Source organism: Neopsephotus bourkii, unplaced genomic scaffold (genome assembly GCF_033783945.1).
Source record: "Neopsephotus bourkii isolate Nb327-2 ecotype Australia unplaced genomic scaffold, CSIRO-AGI_Nbou_v1 NB_1600, whole genome shotgun sequence".
NCBI lineage: Eukaryota > Metazoa > Chordata > Aves > Psittaciformes > Psittacidae > Neopsephotus > Neopsephotus bourkii.
The window spans coordinates 4,577,194-4,595,716 of record NW_026902076.1 but is presented as its reverse complement, the minus strand read 5'-3'; the positions used below and the strand labels follow the sequence as shown (position 1 = coordinate 4,595,716).

Below are 18,523 nucleotides of genomic sequence, written 5' to 3'. Positions count from 1 at the left end.
TGATTGATTGATGGCTTGGCTTCGTGAGCAAAGATTTGGGAAGGGCTTTAACCGAGTTTACTGCAAGCACGATGACCAAGAGTATGTGGGATATGCAAATCTGGTTGGCAAAAAGGGTGCTTAGGCAATCAGGGAGTGTTCGACCAGGACTGTCTTCTCCTGAACAATCTCAAGCTACTCATGCACTGGTCCACCCACAAGCAAGGTTGGATCTGCAGCTTCCCATGCACCTTGTCACCTGCTGTTTTGTCCATACAGACAAGTGAGAGTGAGCCCTTCCAGCCTGCGCAGTGGATTTTTTAGGTGAAGCACAGCTTGTGCAGAACTGGCCCCACCCTTTGCACCTGAGGTTTAACTGGCACAGCCTAGCTAGCTAGGACGGTGACAGCAAAGTCCTCAGGTTGTAGGTTTTGTAAGAGTGTCCTTCTCTTCGATGGAAGAACTTACAAGGCTAGGGGAGCTCCATCTGCCCGGGTTTGAAGATAAGAGTTTTCCTTCTCCTGTGAGGAAGGCCTGTCTTCGCTAATGAAGATTCAGGAAGGGCTTTAACCCTGGTGCTTGCGCTTGGCTGAGGAGCCACTGGCGTAAGGCTACTATCTGTGGGCTTACGACTCGGTATATACATGCTGAATAACAGTATAATAGCTGCAACAGAAAGGCCAACTATTAACATGGAAATAGGATTGTGGGTAAAATTCACTACTGTGCAAAATTCCAAGAAACATAACTGTTCTCCATCTGGATCAAAGCCTTTTATGGGAAAGACTGAATTCCACCCAAAAGGGGAAATAGATGTGAGTAAGCCTAATATCATTTCCTAGATCATCAGGAAGATGAGTTAGTACATTGACTCTGGCTATAACATTGGATCTGAGTAACAGAGATATTATTTATGTCCACACATATGTAAATGTAGCTGTATTTTAGGTATCTAAGAGAAGTTTAATGGAGATTAACATCAGGCAATGGAGATCTCATATAGATGTGTTCTTACTTTGGGAAGAGCTGTAGCATAACCTTCATGTATTCCAGATCAAGTCTTGAGTCACATCAGGAGCCTTCAAAGGAGGGCCCTGTGAAGCCTTCCTAGTCACACAAGATGGGTCAACACAACATAGAAAACCACTAAAATGCAAGGGTATTTAATTCTGGTGCTTCTCTCGTTCTTGTGTTTGTTCAGGCCTGGAAGTGTTTTTGCGAACTACGAAGTAAAAGCAGGAACTGTAAGCTTTGAACAGCTAGCAGATGCCAACAAAGTTACACCACAGTTTCTAGATTCATCGTACCAGCTAAACCCAGCTACGTACACAGCAGAAATAACTAGTAAGTTTAAGTTCTCTCAGTGTTTTCCTTCAACCTTTAGTATTTCTAGCCTGAACCATGTAGCTGCCTTATACTGTTGATGATTTGTTACTGGACCTTTAAAAACCATTTACTTCTCTTGCTGTTCCATTTCATCCTGTACCACCAAAGCTTAGGACTTACATGAGATGACCACGCGTGTAATACCTTGCACAGAAAACCAAATCCTTCTAGATATGCCACTGAACTTTTATGCAGTACATCCATGGGAGAGAGCTTGAATACTGTCAAGTTCACCTCCAGACTGAGACAGCTCTTAGCATATCAGGCTGCCAGCACTTCCCACATCTTCAAACAAAAGCAAAACCTCTTGCAGTTGACATGAGAACAAGTTCCACCTAGCTTCCTTGGAAAGTTTTCATGCTGTTGCTGGACAGTGTGTTACAGATCAGTTGCCTGATCAAGTGCCCAGAGGTGCTGTGTTCTCAGTGCACTGAGCACTGGTCTGTTGGTCTCAGAGGATTACTTCAACCTGGTTGCTTCTTTTCCAAATGTATCTACTTAGATAATAGTGGTGGTGATAATATTTCTGGCCCTCTGTGTAAAACCATCTGGGATCTTTGGCTGACAAAGATAGTAGAAGACTATATTGAGGGAAAATTGCATACCTTCTATCAGAAGTAGTGCCCTACAGCTGATGTTGAGTGTGTATTAGCTGAGAAGCACCTAGGATTCCCAGAGATGAAAGACATATGAAAGATGAAAGACGTGAGCTGAAATGACAATAATGAAGAATGTTACTCTTTGTCTTCCCAGATCAAACAAACTTCATTGTGAGTCCTATAGACATTTTTGAAGGGGATACAGTAACACTGATTTGTGAGATAAATTCAACATCTAAGAATGTGACCTGGTATCACTTCGATCAGATCATCTCAACCTCCATGCGATATTCAATGGAGAAAAAAGTTACAACGAAAAACTCAAGGTCGACTCTTAAAATTGCCAGCATTACGATGAAGGATTCTGGTATGATTTTCTATTGTTAAAACAGCAGATGTAAATTTCCAGTGTGGTTAGTTCTATAAAAAGCAAAGAGGAATGCAGTGAGAGCATTTTCCTAGGGGAAATGTAAAATATAGAATCATAGAATACTTAGGGTTGGAAAGGACCTTAAGATCATCCAGTTCCAACCCCTGCCATGGGCAGGGACACTACACACTAAACCATGTCACCCAAGGCTCTGTCCAACCTGGCCTTGAACACTGCCAGGGATGGAGAATTCACAACTTCCTTGGGCAATCCGTTCCAGTGCCTCACCGCCCTCACAGTAAAGAACTTCTTCCTTATATTCAATCTAAACTTCCCCTGTTTAATTTTTAACCCATTACCCCTTGTCCTATCACTACAATCCCTAATGAAGAGTCCCTCTCCAGCATCCCAGCAGGCCCCCTGTAGATACTGGAAGCTGCTGTGAGGTCTCCACTGTCCCTCGTAGTTTTGGGGTACTTTTTTTTTACCTTTAATGAATTATGTACTGACTGGACTGGCATTGCCAGAAAGATGTGAAATGACTGAAATGATTATACAGGCTTGGGTATTCTCAGTGCCAGGCGTCACTGCTGTATTACAGGAGACAGCAGTGACTACATGGCTGTGGGGCTTTCCCACTCTTTTGGTGTGGTAATTTGAGGCTGTGGTTGAATTTGTATTCGATGGCCCTTGCCCCCTTTGCAAACATTACCTAACCAATCAGAGCTCACAGTTACAGTTTTACATGTTCATGTTTAGGGCTTTTGAAAATCAGAACCAGTTAAATTGTGGCATTTTCCTGGGAGGAGTTCTCAGGGGATTTATCATGTATTACCAGAGCTTTGACTCAGGCTCCCACTCACTTCTTTGGACCATAAATTTTACATTCAACTTCAAAAAAGGGAATCGGTAACCAGCTATTTGGGCACACATACACAAAGTAGGAGCCATAGGTCCAAATTTCTTTGGGCTAAGGGTGCCTTGAACCACAGTGTCTCCACTCCAATGAAAGTGGCCTACTCACTTGGCTATCCCAGTGGGGAAAGGGAACCCACATACCCAAAGGATGAAGGGAGATGAGAGCTGTGATTGCCAGTTTCAAAAAGGAAGCCTGGCTGCATCCAGAGGACAAGTGCCTGAGAATGTGGCTCATAAATACTTCATGCTCTTTGGTAATACCTTCTGAGCAGCGTATGTCCTTACACCTGGAGTGCTAGCTCTTCTGGACTCCACTCTGAACACCTATCTCTCACCCATTCTGTGTAGGAACCTTTTGCACAGTCAGTTTATATTCTTACTATGACATATTGCTGCCATGTGGACTATAGGCAATACACAGACCCCCAAAACAGCAACTCAGCCAGAGTTTAAGTATTTCACTCCCAGACTGCTGGTCTCTTCTCAAGTACCCATCAACACTGAAGCTGCCTAACTTGAATATATTTGGCACCAGGAGTCTGCAGAAAGCATACTGCGGATGACTTGAGGGTACATTTTAATTAGCAAGTAGCAAAGCCACTGCAGAGCAGGGAGATGTGAAAACCAGGGATAGAAGTAGCTCCCACCTCCTGATTCTACATGTAGAGGAAAAAAACAGCAAAACATCTTCTCAATGCTAAGATATTGCCTATGTTTTACAGGTTCCTATAAGTGCACTTTCACAAACAGTGATCAGTTTAACACACTGATATACAAGGCCACGAAAACAATAGCAGTGTCTCCACTATACATCACTCCAAACTTATATGACATCAATGTTACATGCAACAGTCCTGAAATGCAGGCAAGTGGTCCTCTGCTGTCCTGTTGTATTGACAAACACTTACCATCACTTACTGGTCACTGGGAAGTGAACGGAGCAATCAATATTACAGGTAAGATTAACAAATGGTTGTCTTCCATCTGCTGGGTTTGTTTGTTCTTTAGAGCTCTCCTCCTAATTGGACACCCCAAAGGCCAAGTACTAGGATAAATACAGGGTATGCTCCAAAGGTGGGGGGCAGGAGGATGATGGATGGACAGCATGGTACAGACTCCATCTGTGTTGTGCCAGAGCCAGCGGGATTCTGGGCATCTCCATGTACTGTGCAGACATTAATGCTTTAAACTGTGCCATCCTGGATGGAAACAGCTGCCCGAAGAAGCATCACACCAACTTTTCCCAAAAACCTTATTTTGGTATTGTCTAGTTTTGAAAGCAAGGATGAGTGCATCAGTCTCTTCTGCTATCTCCAGAATCATCCATGGGGAATGAAAAGCTTCTGTGTACCATATACCAAGATCTGGCAACCAAGAGAGGCAGGTGCTACACTTCAAACCAGCTGCAACATAGCTTAATACTGAGTACACAGTTTCCCTCTCCACCTGTAGCTGTGATAGATCACATGCCAGTAACATTCCACAAGGGTTTGCTTATAATGTAAATATAAAGAGTTAATAAAGCACCAAGTAAATGTGTTGCAAAGAGATACTCATCTTAAATATCTCAGATAATGAGGTTAGGCCAAACCAGAATATTCTTAATTTTGGCTTATCCTGAGCTAGCCGAGCAATGTTGATGCTTTCAGACTGATTTGGGCAGTAAGTGCCCAGCACTGTGCAGACAATTAGGCCTTTGGAATACCACTTTGAAAAAGCGAGTAAAAAATGTAAACAAACTTCAGCAATGATGTGTCGAAAGTGCCATGCCATCATATAAAACCATGAGGTTTTCCGTAGCTGGACTGATTCTTTGTGGTTTCCAAAGCCCAGGTATTTTTTGACATCCACAAGCCTTCAAGGAATGTTTATTTCTCTTTAGGAGTCTCCAGTTTCAGTGACAACTGCACTGAATACAAGCTGAACATCAATGAGTCACTATGCCCACCTGAAAAGTCAGGTACAGTGACTACATACACATGTGAGCTACAGACTGGATATGGTGCCAGGCGCAGTGAAAACATCCGAGTGACATATTTCCGGACAGGTAAGAGTCAGGTAGCATGTAACAGAGCACCAGCACTGTAATGCATAAGTGGTCTCTTTGGGACATGTCATTTGCAAGGATTTGATTATAGCAAGTGACTCTCAGTAATGTGATGTCTGTCTTGTGTTGTCTTAGCCCGTGTAACAATATCTTCAAGTGTAAACTCAGCAGTTTCAGAAGGATATGCGTTCAATCTAACATGTGAAAGTGATGTGAGCAATTATGAGAGTATCAGCTGGAAAATCCAGTCTGGAAATGACACAAAAATAGTAGACTGTGATGCATGCATCAAAGCCAGCAAATTTCCAGCTACATCTGTGCTCACAGTGAAGACTGCCACACAGGACTGGAGCGGTGAGTGAACACGGTTTATATTGGCTACAAAGGCAATGAAATTTCTCCATCATTTATAGCACCCTTAGCCCTGCAAATCACTGTGCAGTCTGGCCACAATAAATTAAAGCAGGAGTTAAAGTTAAAACTGCTGGAGGACAGTAAGAAACGATGCTGCCAACAGCACTGTACTTGATCAGTTTAGCGCTCAGGACCAGGCAAAAACTGAGATGCAATTCCACTGACTGAGACGTGTATTTTGTATCACTCCTTTCAGGTATCTACATCTGCACACTGTCCCAGAAGCATGCAGAGAGTTCTGCCAATGTGACAATTGAGGTTATTTCCTTGCCTCTGAAGCAGAACATCCTGATAGACCCCATTGCAGCACCTATGAGGTGCAAAACACAACAAGCCCTCGAGTGCTGCATAAGTGCTAACACCAAGGAAGATTACACTGTTACATTTGTGGTTCAACAAAATGAACTTCAAGTTGGTAAGAAATCATAAACTTGCAGAATCGTTAGTTGCATTATGTGTCACAACCCAGTCCCTTGGCTTTTTGTTTTCAGTTAGGTCTCTGTAACCAATTCAATCTTACTGCTATTAGGACAACTCATAAGTACTCCTTAGAGTGGTTAGGTTACCATGACTGTGAAGCATGTCTGAGATTAACAGAAGAGCAAATGAAGTCATTGATGTAGTGTTAAATACTAAATAGGTAAATTCAATGTTTGGTCTGCCTTGCCAGGCAGTGAGAAGTGCTCATCATCACCATTGTTCAGATTAGAAATTGCTGGACTGCATTTATTTGCTTTTATCTTCCACACTGCCACTTTTTTAGACTATCATGGAAACATTACTTAACAAGATATACTAACTAATGAAAAATGTAGAATAACTCATTAAGAATGCAATTCAAAGAACTGTTCTGTTTTCTACAAGGATACAGGTAACATATCTTTAACGGCACAAAAGCCTAGGTTTCTATGTCTTCAAATTTAGGCAGTTCTACAGCTTCCCTGGCATTTTTTTATAGACTAGAAACTTTTAAGTGGGTTATAAAACAGTTAATTTGAAAACAAAACCAAAGGCCCACCTAAACTAACCCAGAAGACATGCAGGAGTGTAAGCCCAGCCTGAACTGTAAAGCAGGTGGAGACTGAGGGATCCCTTGGTTGCAAAGAAAAATGCTGAGATCTTTTTGAAAGATATTGCATTCATTGACCCTCAGGCACAGGCATAGTGAAAAGCAATCGGAGTGTGGTTCAGATCCTGAGTTACAAAGAACCAGGCAAAAGCAGCAAAAAAGTATCCTAGCCTAAACGAAACACTTGTGGTAGAAGCAGAAGCAGGAAGAACCATTCTCCAAAGCAGTTTCTAAAGCAAACTCTGGTTCCTGAACAGTAAAGGAGGGTTTGGGCAGGATTTGAAAAGGTACTGATCACACAACAGCTGCCAGATTACACGGGAAGTAAGAAACAGAGATCAGTGTACAGAAAGGAAGGTTTTCCACAAAGGAAGTTTTTTTCTCTAGGACCCACCAAAAAGAAAATTTTCCTGAAGCTTTCTGCTGTCTGCTAGCTGATTGACCCCAAATCTGTATTATCTTAATCCTTCTATACAGAGAAAAAGAAAAAGGGAAATTTGTTTTGCTACATGTGCAATTACACAGAAACAGAATGCAGCATGACAAAAGAGCTCAGAGCACATTGCAAGTTCATTAACCGCATTGGACAGGAAGTCAACAGTGAAAGTGCAAGACTGCACCTGATAGCTGGTAAGAAAAAAATGTTACTATTTAAAGCTTTTAAATAGGAAATCCCAATATCTTTGTTAAATCAGATGCGACAGATTTACCGCTGGTGACACCTAACAGGAGCAGGTTTTGTTAGTCAAGACTTTTTGTCTCCTTATTTGATGAGAAATTTTGAAATACAGAGGAAAATATCAATTTTGCTGTAATTAAAAAAAAGAAAATTATACAGCATGTTTTGTCTTCACTGTACTTGACAGTGGCCCCAGTATGTTCCCAAGCAGTTATAGTTCTTGTATCTACATCCATATAGTTACAGTTATATCCATAGTTGTAGTTATAGTTACAGTTGTAGTTCTAGTTATAGATCTCCTGTTCCTACTTCTGTATGGTGCAGCGTGCACCACCAAGCTTCATCTCCTGTTTTGAAATGTGGTCAAGCAGCTCCCAGCTTGCTCCAACAATTTAACAAAGATAAAAGTCTGTGATGCCTCAGGAAGAAGTCACCTAGTTCAGGAGGTCCTCCTGTGGGAGGGCATATCCACTTTAAACACATGGATAATTACAATTCAACTTTGCTAAATCCAGTTTCAATGTTCAGTTCTGACCACAGTTTGAATATTTCCATTTCTATACTTAACTGGAAAGAAAGAAATGTTGGACATCCCCATAATGTAGAAATTTTTGGGTTTTCCACAGTAGTGGTGCCTAATTTGAATCTGTGCATCTGTCCAGATTTCACTGCAGGCACTTTATTCACTTTAAGCAGCAGATACTTACTGATATTACAAACCAAATGAAACCAATTAGCAGGCCTCACTCTTCATCAAAAGCTGTTGAGATCTCACAAAGTCTTAATGAATTTCCTGTTAGTGCTGCAGCAGCACAGAGACAGCAGAATAAATTTCGTGTGAGTTACTGTTCACATAGCAGTCAATATAATCCCACTCCACCTCTATCTAGCCCTGCAATGTAACAGACAAATCCTAAAACTTTGGGTACTGGTTTGTTGGTTTAATTCAATATTCAAAACCAAGGAGCTTTATTAAATTTTATTTTCAATTTCATGATTACAAAAAGTTGGAAATGCAAGACATAGACCTTGAAAAGTAATAATCAGTGAACAAAGCAAGCTGAAATCCTCACTAATTTAAAGACTTTTGAACTTCAGGATGTCACAGTTTTGATGGGTGTAAATTACTCATCTCCCTGCTTCTTAGTTTTCCACCTCCATGTCTTTTTCTCAATACAGATAAGGAAGTTTCCTGCTCAGACAGCTTTGGGATTGGAATAGAAGGAGACACATTAATAAAGCCATGCTGTGAGTCGGATAATCCATATGGTTTTACTCGAGGCAGTAAAAGTTACAAGTGCTCTGGCAAGTCCTGGAAGCTTGAAAGGAATGACTGTCTATCTGTACCAATAAGCAACCTGCTGACTAGTGCTGAGGTAACATTTACGAGTTTTCTAGAGGCTGGGGTGTGGGAGTGGAAGAGAGCAAGTATTTTTGCTGGGTTTTTTTTTTGCTTAGCATATATAAAATAATAATAATATAATAATATCAAATATATGAAGCATTAAAAAATCAAATAGTTATAACTATGTTCTAAAAGATATAAAGAATGGTACCTATATCTGCACAAGTCCATGAGGCTAAGTCCCCTTTTCTGGCCCAGAAGGCACATGGCATTGCATGGCTAACGTCCGCAGACATTAATACCCTCTTCCCCTGGCCAGGTGACCTTATTCATAGTGTCACTGGCCTGCAGAGTCCCTTGAACCATGCTCAGGTGGGAATGCTGTTGCCACAAACCCAAAGCATGCTGCAGAGTACACTAACAATGATGCAGTTGGGCCACTGCCCAACTTCAGACCCAGGCCCTGTTTAGCATTTCCTCTCAGCCACTACACTTCACAGATAAGTGCTGGGCCTTGATTTGCAACCTAGGTGTCCTGTCATAGTGGTGTTTGCTTGTACAAACCATCCAGAGTGACCATTCCCTCAGTGAGGTTAGATGAGAACAATTGTCTTTCTTTCATCAAATACTTCCTATGTTTATCTTAGTAAATTAGGGACAGCAAGGTCCCAGGCAGAGGTACAGCTACTCGGTTATACATTTTTGTCACTTGCTAGATTTTGCCCCCTCATATACTTTGGCCCAGGCAAACTATTTTTTCCCCCAAAATTACCAGAGGGGAATTTATTTCCAGGAGTCTGTGAGTTAGCACAGACACGAGACTGTTCTCTATCATGAAGACGCCACTCTTCATAATACCCTAGATATTAACCCAGACCAGGTTAGGATGCTGTGTTCTGGAGGGTCAGAGAGTTGAACATTAACAGCATGTCTAGAATGACCCTGGCTCTGTTTATTTTATTATTGTAGGGGTAGCCATTATGTAGGAAGATCAAGCTCTAGGCAAATTGCAAACATGTGGTGTGCTGTTTGTTATCTTCTATTCCAGTCCTTGGTCAACAGTCCTGAGGCAAAAGCAAACCTACCTAACTACCTTGCGGAGCTTAAGGAAAACACAGGAAAGGAGCAAAACATAATAAACAATTCTCCTGCAAACCTAGGCGCAATTGTTACCATCCTGGATATGATCTCCTCTATCCCAGCAGATGCAGAGGAGCTCACTATTCAAGTAAGGTTTTATTTTAAGTCTTACCTATTCTTACAAAGCCCTTTGGCCTCTTCTGTCACAGGGGATGACGTTCTCCCTGAAGAATTTCCACAGTTACTTAGTATTAAGCATTAAGAGAGCAAATATGAAATGACAGCAAAGATACAGAAGATTTTATAAAAGGTCCAAATGATGAAGACAAGAAGCCTGTGCATGAAAGAGAGGATGTGATACTGTTAGCAACTAGAAATTGGACATGGGTACACAATGTGCACTTGCAGCCCAGAAAACCAACTGTATTCTGGATTACATAACAAGAGGCATGGCCAGCAGGTTGAAGGACAAGATTCTCCCCCTCCATTTGGCTCTAGTGAGACCCACCAGGAGTACTGCGTACAGCTCTGGAGTTCCCTCCCCAGTATAAGATAGACATGGACCCCTCACAGGAGGTCCAGAGGAGGGCCTCAAAAATTATCAGAGGGCTGGAACAACTCCCCTGTGAAGAAAGGCTGAGAGAATTGGGGTTGTTCAGCCTGGAGGAGAGAAGGCTCTGGGGAGCTACTGTAGTAGCCTTTGAGTGCTTAAAGGGGGTTTATGGGAAAGACGGAGAAAGACTTTTTTGCCAGGGCCTGTAGTGACAGGACAAGGGACAATGGTTTTAAACTAAAAGAGGGGAGATTTGGTTTGGATATAGGGAAGAAAGTTTTTACAATGAGGGTGGTGAGACATAGGAAGAGGTTTCCCAGAGAAGTTGTGGATGCCACATCATTAGAAATGTTCAAGGTCAAGATGGATTTCCCTGCCCATAGCAAGGAGATTGGATTGGTCTTAAAATATCAAAACAATTCCATAATTCTATGATTCTATGTGTAGAAGGGGAAATAGAAAAAAAGTTTGAAATACAGTTAGGGAGAGTGAATTCCAGGGGCCATGATCAAGCAAGGAAAATCAATTAGATGTTACAACAAATGATTAGCAAAGCAAATCTTAGAAATACTTTAAAACGTTGATTGTGAGGTACAGAGGAAAAGCACTGCTCTTCTGAGCAAAGAGATGATGTTTTGTAGTTGGAGAACCTTACATGATAGAAAGTGACAAACTAAAGGTAGCACAAACCCTGAAAAAGAAGAAAAAGAAGGATGGAGAAGAAAAATACCAAGTTTTATATATATATATATATATATGAAAAAAAAAAAAAAAAAAGCACCACACAGCTCCATTTCTGGAAACTTTAACTTGAAAATAGATCATTCAGAGGGTTAACAAGTGTAGGCTCCCCATGGATTGAGCAACATACAAAAATGCTGGGCTTTTTCAAAAGCCAGTTCTAGGACCACACAGAAATTACTATCAGAAACAACAGTGACCTGTATGGTATTTCAGTAACAACATTATTCTTTTGTTGTTCCAGAATTTCCTCTCCACAGTGGACTTCATTGTTGCTGATTCTACAGCTAAAGTTTGGGAAGACCTGAATAAAGAGGAGATACTCAAAAGTTCTTTGCTACTTCAATCAGTAGAAAATTTTTCCCTGCGTCTCCAACCAGTTAATAATACCATTCCTCCTGTCTCTGCAAACAGCCTTCAGCTACAAGGTATAGTTGTCACAGAAAACAGCAACATGGATTATAATAAGAACTTTCGCAGTACAGAAAACCTCACAGTTAATGTGCTCATTGATGAAATGGAGATTCAGACTCTAACCCAAAATTCAACCATTGTCAGTGTGATGTACTCAAAACTTGGACATATTTTGCTCCAGAATGAGTCTGAGTATCTGAATGGTTTACTGCTATCAACAACAGTGAGCAGCAACAGAAGCCAGAAGTTCGATATTAATATGACCTTTGCAAAGAAAAACTTGTCTCTAAAGATGCCCCGGTGTGTCTTCTGGAACTTCACACTCAACAAAGCTGGAGGGGGCTGGGATACTAATGGTTGCACCCCCACAGAAGTAGAAGGTTATGTCGTTTGCTCCTGCAATCACTTGACATCATTCTCCATTCTGATGTCACCTGATAAATCCTCCCAGTTAATCTTTGAAGATTACATTACCTACATTGGCCTGTCTATTTCAATCTTGAGTCTGGTGGTCTGCATTATAATTGAATCTTTAGTCTGGAAATACGTGACAAACAACACAACCTCCTATATGCGCCATGTCTGTATACTCAACATAGCTACATCACTTCTGATTGCTGATATTTGGTTCATTGTCACTGCCTCCATCAATGACCAAAACCAACAGATGAGCAGAGGTATCTGTTTAGTGGCCACCTTCTTCATCCATTTATTCTACCTGTGTGTCTTTTTCTGGATGCTCAGCCTGGGCCTCATTCTTTTCTACAGACTGGTCTTCATCTTGCATAACACAAGCAAGACCTCCCAGAAAGCAGTGGCATTCTGTTTGGGATATGGATGCCCCTTTGCCATTGCAGCCATCACCATTGCTGTCACACTGCCAAGGAACAATTACACCAGAAAGGATGTCTGCTGGCTCAACTGGAAGGACAGCAAAGCTCTCTTGGCCTTTGTCATACCTGCCCTGATCATTGTGGCTATGAATTTGTTCATCACTGCAGTTGTTATAATAAAAATACTGAGGCCAACTATTGGAGATAGGTCAAACAGGCAGGAGAGGAACTCTTTGTTTCAGATTGGCAAAAGTGTGGCCATCTTGACACCCCTACTAGGCCTTACCTGGGGATTTGGTCTTGCCACCATCATCAAAAACAGTCATCGAATCTTCCACATCCTCTTTGCTCTTCTCAATGCTTTGCAGGTGAGTTGCATATACATATGGTTTTGTTTACTGTATGACCACTTAACACGTAATGATATTCTTGTAGTGCTGTGTTTGGAGACAGTAAAAACAGTTTAGGAGAGATCAGGTTTACCTTACACACCCTTATTCCCAAAGGGCTCTTTGGAAAACCCATTCCAGGAATTCAGCAGCATTTCATATTCCCAGCTGCCTTAACAGATGTGCCTTATAGATAAAGCTGATGTAAAGATAACTTACAACTTTGTAAGTACCTTTGGGAAGAATTTCATTCCTGAAGATCAGGAAAATAGCCCTGTTATGTTCAGGTGGGCAAGCTTCAGCTGTCTGGTTTCATTTAGTGCATCTGGAGACATCATATTAAGCTCAAGAAATTAGTATAAAGAACATAAAAGTCACCAAGAACAGATGAATAGTACTAATGATAAAAAGAATACACATGACTGAGAGTTTTCAGTCAGTATGATTTTTAGAACAACATATTTAGGTGGCCAGTAGGATCCCAATACAATGGGATTTCTTAAGGACACAGTAGTTATGTTTACTCTGTCTCTAAAGAACAGCATAAAAATTGTATGCTTCAGTCCAAACTGCTAGCTTATCTGGGAAGCATAGGCAGGGCATGTCTTCCATGCACAGCGATGCCTTCTTCTAAATGTGTTTAGTGCTGGAAAACTATCTGTGCCACTTCTACAGAAGAGATATACACCCAGTTTAAATAGGCCAGGCCAGGAAAACTCCTACCATATTAACACTCCATTATGTGAGATGCAGTTAGAAAAATGTCCTCTGTCGAAAAATGTCCTCTGTCAAAAAATTCAGCATTTAAATTGTCAGCGTGGACAATGTTTGACATGATTATTAAGTACTGCAATTAAAAGGTATCATCAAACTTCATGTAACTGTCTGTCTCCTAGGGATTATTCATTTTGGTGTTTGGGACTCTCTGGGACAAGAAGGTAAGAATTCAAATTATTTTTTATGTTGCATGAAAATACTGTTGGAATACGAACACAATTCTGCATTTACCAATTGATCATATTTTTCTAACAAATAGATACAAGAAGCCCTGCTGAAAAGGAATTCAATGTCCAAATGGAGTTCTCAGCAAACAAAGGTTAGAAGTATGACCTAAGAATGTATTTCAGTTACTGCTGAATAAAAGATACTATCAGCATAAGCAGATCCACACTTTCAAAGTTCATTGTTTCACCCATAATTAGTAAATAATTAGAAGAAGGTTGGTGGACATTTGATCTAAATTCCACAAGACATAAACCTCAAAATATAATGTAAATTATATTTTTTTAAGTTAGAAAACAGAAAATTTCAGTGGTGCTATTATTTATTCACAACCTAAGGGAAATACAAAGGGAACTTCACAGGGAAGATGCCCTTCAGCTATGAGTAGGAAAGGAGATATTGCAACTTGAAGCCTCTCCATGTGACCATTCAGCCAATTCCTCACCCACCAAAGAGTCCATCCATTAAATCCATACCTCTCCAATTTATACAGAAGGATGTTGTATTGCAGGCTTTACAGAAGTCCAGGCACACAACATCCATAGCACTTCCTTTGTCCACTAACGTAGTAACTCCATCATAGAAGGCCACTAGGTTGGTCTGGCAAGATTTGTCCTTAGCAAAGCTCTGCTGGCTGTCTCGAATCGTCTCCCTGTCCTCCATGTGCCTTAGCATAGCTCCTAGAAAGATCTGTTCCATGATCTTCCTATTCACAGAGGTGAGGCTGAAAGGTCCATCGCTCCCAGGGTCCTTTCTTTTTAAAATGGGTGTGACATTGCTCTTTTTCCAGTCACCAGAGACTTCACCCGACTGCCGTGACTTCTCAAATACCATGGAGAGTAGCTTGGCAACTACCTCAGCCAGTTCCCTCAGGATGCTGGGATGCATCTCCTCAGGTCCCATAGATCTATGTATGTTCAGGTTCCTCAAATGATCACAAACTTGATCTCCACTTACAGTGGGAGGGACTTTGCTTCCCCAGTCCTTGCCCTGCAGTTCATCCACTTGAGAGGTGTGGGGAAAGAGCCTGCCAGTGAAGACAGACAAAAATGTTGCTGAATACCTCAGGCTTCTCTTTGTCTGTTGTTATCAGTTTTCTAGTCTTGCACATCAGGGGAGGTACACTTTCTTTGACCTTCCTCTTCTGGTTGACATACCTAAAGAAGCCCTTGATATTCTTTGCTTCTCTTGCCAAGCTCAGCTCCAGCTACACCCTGGCATTCCTGATCCCACCTCTGCACAACTAGGCAGTGTCCCTTTACTCTTTCCAGGACAATGTCTGTGCTTCCACTGCCTGTGCATTTCCTTCTTGCCCTTTAGTTTGACTAGCAGGTCTCAACTCAGCCATACCAGCTGGCATTCCCTACCCCATTTCTCACACCTGGGGATCATGAGCTCTTGTGCTTTTTGGAAAGCATCCTTAAAGACCTGCCAGCTCTATTCTACTCCCTTGTCCCTGAGGTCAGTTTCCCAAGGGGTCCTCTTGACTAACTCCTTAAGGAGCTAAAAGTTGGCTTTCCTAAAATTCAGAGTCCTGACTGTATCCTTTGGCTGTCTCATCTCCCTCAGGACTGTGAACTCCATGAGTGCATGATCACAGCATCACAGGCTGCCTCCAATCTTGACATCACCAATTAGCTTGCTTACGCTGATGACCATCAGGTCCAGTATTGCATCTGCTCTGGTAGGGCTCTCTATTACCTGGTTTAAGTGATTCTCAATGCACTCCAGGAGTCTCTTGGATTGCCTATAGCTCGCCATGCTACTTTTCCAGCAGATGTCAGGATGGTTGAAGTCCCCAAGCAGGACAAGAGCCTGCAAGCATGATGTCTCCTGCAAGCTGGAGTAAGAAGGTTTCATCAGTAGTACTCTGATTGCGCAGCCTGTAGTAAACACCAACCATCCTTTTTTGTCATGCTCTCTGGTTCTTACCCTTAAAATTTTGACCTGCTCTGTGGCTATTCAACCACAGAGCCATGTATTAGTGGACTGTGTCTGTCTATTTGTTCTCATGTTGCTGCCCACAACTGGAAGGAGAGAGGAGAAAATAACTGTGCTCTGTATCCCCTTCTGAGCCTTGATTTACTTCATGTTGTGTAAGCTTAATAGGCCATTAAAGGCTGTTAAACACCAAAGTACTGCCTTTTGCCTCCACAAGTCCCTGTATCTCTGAAAGGCAGAAGGGGAAACAACATTCTGGAGAACTGCTGCATTGCTTTTATAAAACTCTTCCCTAGGGCTTCTGCTATAGCCTATGTTGGATAAGAAGCAACTGGGCTAGAGGATACTTGCATCCAACCAAGTGCAATTCTGTTTATGACATTAAGCAACCGGTGCCCTCTAGAGAGGTTGGGAGACAGGCTCTCAGTGTGCACAAAGGAGTAAACCCACAGAACTGCCTGCTTTTACAATGAGGCTTGACAAAACTCTAAAACAGAATACCCACACAAGGGGGTAATAGCCTCAGTGACCCAGGGCATGTATTACAGCCCTAGGAGAGGGCCACAAGCTGAGGCTATGGACTAATATTCACCTCACAAAGAACTCTGCTGGTTGAAGACATGGTGGGACTACAGAGTTGTTTATTACCCTCTTCCTGCTGATGCCAAAGGTGTGTTCATCTCTACTTCTGCGTAAGAGGTGCCACATTCCCAGACACAGAATACAGAAAAGTTTCAGCCAACAGGAATAAAATACTTGTATCTGGGATGGCTGCATGAGGATGGATAGCTCTGTGTCCAGAAATGCTTGTTTCACCTTACACTTCTGCAATTCATAATCCCTCAGTAAAGAAGCCACACAAGGATGGGTAAGGGATTGAAAGCATCAGAATCTAACTACTGGCACTTATAGTGGAAAAAGTAAATGGTGATAAATGCTAGCATCATTCTTACATGACAATAGAGGTTAATTTTATATTGGTATCTGAATATTATATGGGTTTAGAAAAGTCTGTACAGGTATTGCTAACGAACTAGGAAGCAGACCTAAAAATGAGGATAATAAAGACAGATGGGTACACATGCTCAAAGGAGTTAAGGCATCTAATAAGACTGTCAGCTCAGAGCATTGACTCAAACCACTCCAACTTCCATGGAGTCATAGAACAGCTGAAGTTGGAAAGTACCTCCGGAGATCATCTAGTACCACCCTCTCACTCAAAACATGGTCAGAGTCATGTCCAGCTGAATTTTGAGTGGCTCCAAGGATACAGACCCCCCAATCTCTCTGCACAGCCTTTTCCTGTGTTTGAACAACCTCACAGTGAAAAAGTTTCTTCTTAAGTGGGATTTCCTGTATTTCTGTTTGTTCCCAATGCCTCTTGCCCTTTTACTGGGCACAAACAAGAAAAGCCTGGCTCTGCCTTCATTCCCACCGCCTCTTGTCCTTTTAGTTGGCACCAAAGAGAAAAGTCTGTCTCTGTTTTCATAGAATCATAGAATAGTTAGGGTTGGAAAGGACTTTAAGTTTGTCTCGTTCCAACCCCCGTGCCATGGGCAGGGACACATCACACTAAACCAAGTCACACAAGGGTCTGCCCAACCTGGCCTTGAACACCACCAGGGATGGAGCATTCACAGCTTCCTTGGGCAACCCATTCCAGTGCCTCACCACCCTTACAGTAAAGAACTTCTTCCTTAGATCCAACCTAAACCTCCCCTGTTTAAGTTTTAACCCATTACCCCTTGTTCTATCGCTATGGTCCTTAATGAAGACTCCCTGCCCAGCATCGTTATAGGCCCCCTTCAGATACTGGAAGGCTGCTATGAGGTCTCCATGCAGCCTTCTCTTCTCCAAGCTGAACAGCCCCAACTTTCTCAGCCTATCTTCAAACAGGAGGGGATGATCCAGTCCCCTGATCATCCTCGTGGCCCTCCTCTGGACTTGTTCCAACAGTTCTGTGTCCTTTTTATGTTGAGGACACCAGAACTGCACACAATACTCCAAGTGAGGTCTCATGAGAACAGAATAAAGGGGCAGGATCACCTCCTTCAACCTGCTGGTCACACTCCTTTTGATGCAGCCCAGGATACGGTTGGCTTTCTGGGCTGCGAGCACACACTGAAGCTGGCTCATGTTCATTTTCTCATTGACCAACACCCCCAAGTCCTTCTCTGCAGGGCTGCTCCGAATCTCTTCTCTGCCCAACCTGTAGCTGTGTCTGGGGTTGCTCTGATCCAGGTGTAGGACCTTTTCAGTTCTTTCCAGTTAGATGTCCCCTGTATGCCCTGGTGCATAGGGTTGTTCCTCCTGAGGGATAGGAGGACTTTGCATTTCCCTTTGTCAGACTTCATAAGACTCCTGTCATCCCATTTCTCCAGCCTGTTGAGGTCCCTCTGAATGACAGCAGACTCATCTGATCTATCAGCCACTCGTTCCAGTTTTGTATCTTCTGCAGACTTGGTAAAGGTGCACTTTTCCCATCATCTATATCATTAATGTAGTGACCTCTCTTCATGCCCCCTCCAGCAACATGCTGAAGGCCCAGAAGGAGACAGAGCAGCTCTCTAAGTTTTAAGTGCTCCAAGCATCAAAGGGAAAGATGCAGTTTCTCACTCATTTTTCTTCATTTAGGCTGCCCAGAATAATCCACATGGATTTTTTTAAACCAGTACTCCAAGTATCCCATTGCTTTCTACAGGAGGATTACTCCTGGGAACCCAGCACCATTCCTTCTTTCTGACTTGAAAAGGACATCTGCTGT

General features: G+C 42.3%; 1 protein-coding gene across 4 annotated transcripts in view; it reads left to right on the top strand.

Moving 5' to 3' along the window:
• The window catches only part of ADGRF5 (adhesion G protein-coupled receptor F5), a 48,943-nt gene that overhangs the window by 26,513 nt on the left and 3,907 nt on the right, over window positions 1-18,523 (top strand). For 2 of the 4 annotated variants that reach the window (XM_061372303.1, XM_061372302.1), the window contains 12 exons: window positions 1,181-1,323; window positions 2,119-2,331; window positions 3,975-4,208; window positions 5,135-5,299; window positions 5,435-5,653; window positions 5,910-6,128; window positions 7,260-7,412; window positions 8,641-8,837; window positions 9,855-10,034; window positions 11,425-12,795; window positions 13,713-13,754; window positions 13,853-13,912. In XM_061372303.1, coding sequence (XP_061228287.1) covers window positions 1,181-1,323; window positions 2,119-2,331; window positions 3,975-4,208; window positions 5,135-5,299; window positions 5,435-5,653; window positions 5,910-6,128; window positions 7,260-7,412; window positions 8,641-8,837; window positions 9,855-10,034; window positions 11,425-12,795; window positions 13,713-13,754; window positions 13,853-13,912 — 3,196 coding nt within the window. The remainder of the gene's footprint in view (window positions 1-1,180; window positions 1,324-2,118; window positions 2,332-3,974; window positions 4,209-5,134; window positions 5,300-5,434; window positions 5,654-5,909; window positions 6,129-7,259; window positions 7,413-8,640; window positions 8,838-9,854; window positions 10,035-11,424; window positions 12,796-13,712; window positions 13,755-13,852; window positions 13,913-18,523) is intronic. The other 2 variants (XM_061372304.1, XM_061372305.1) reach the window with 2 other exon arrangements.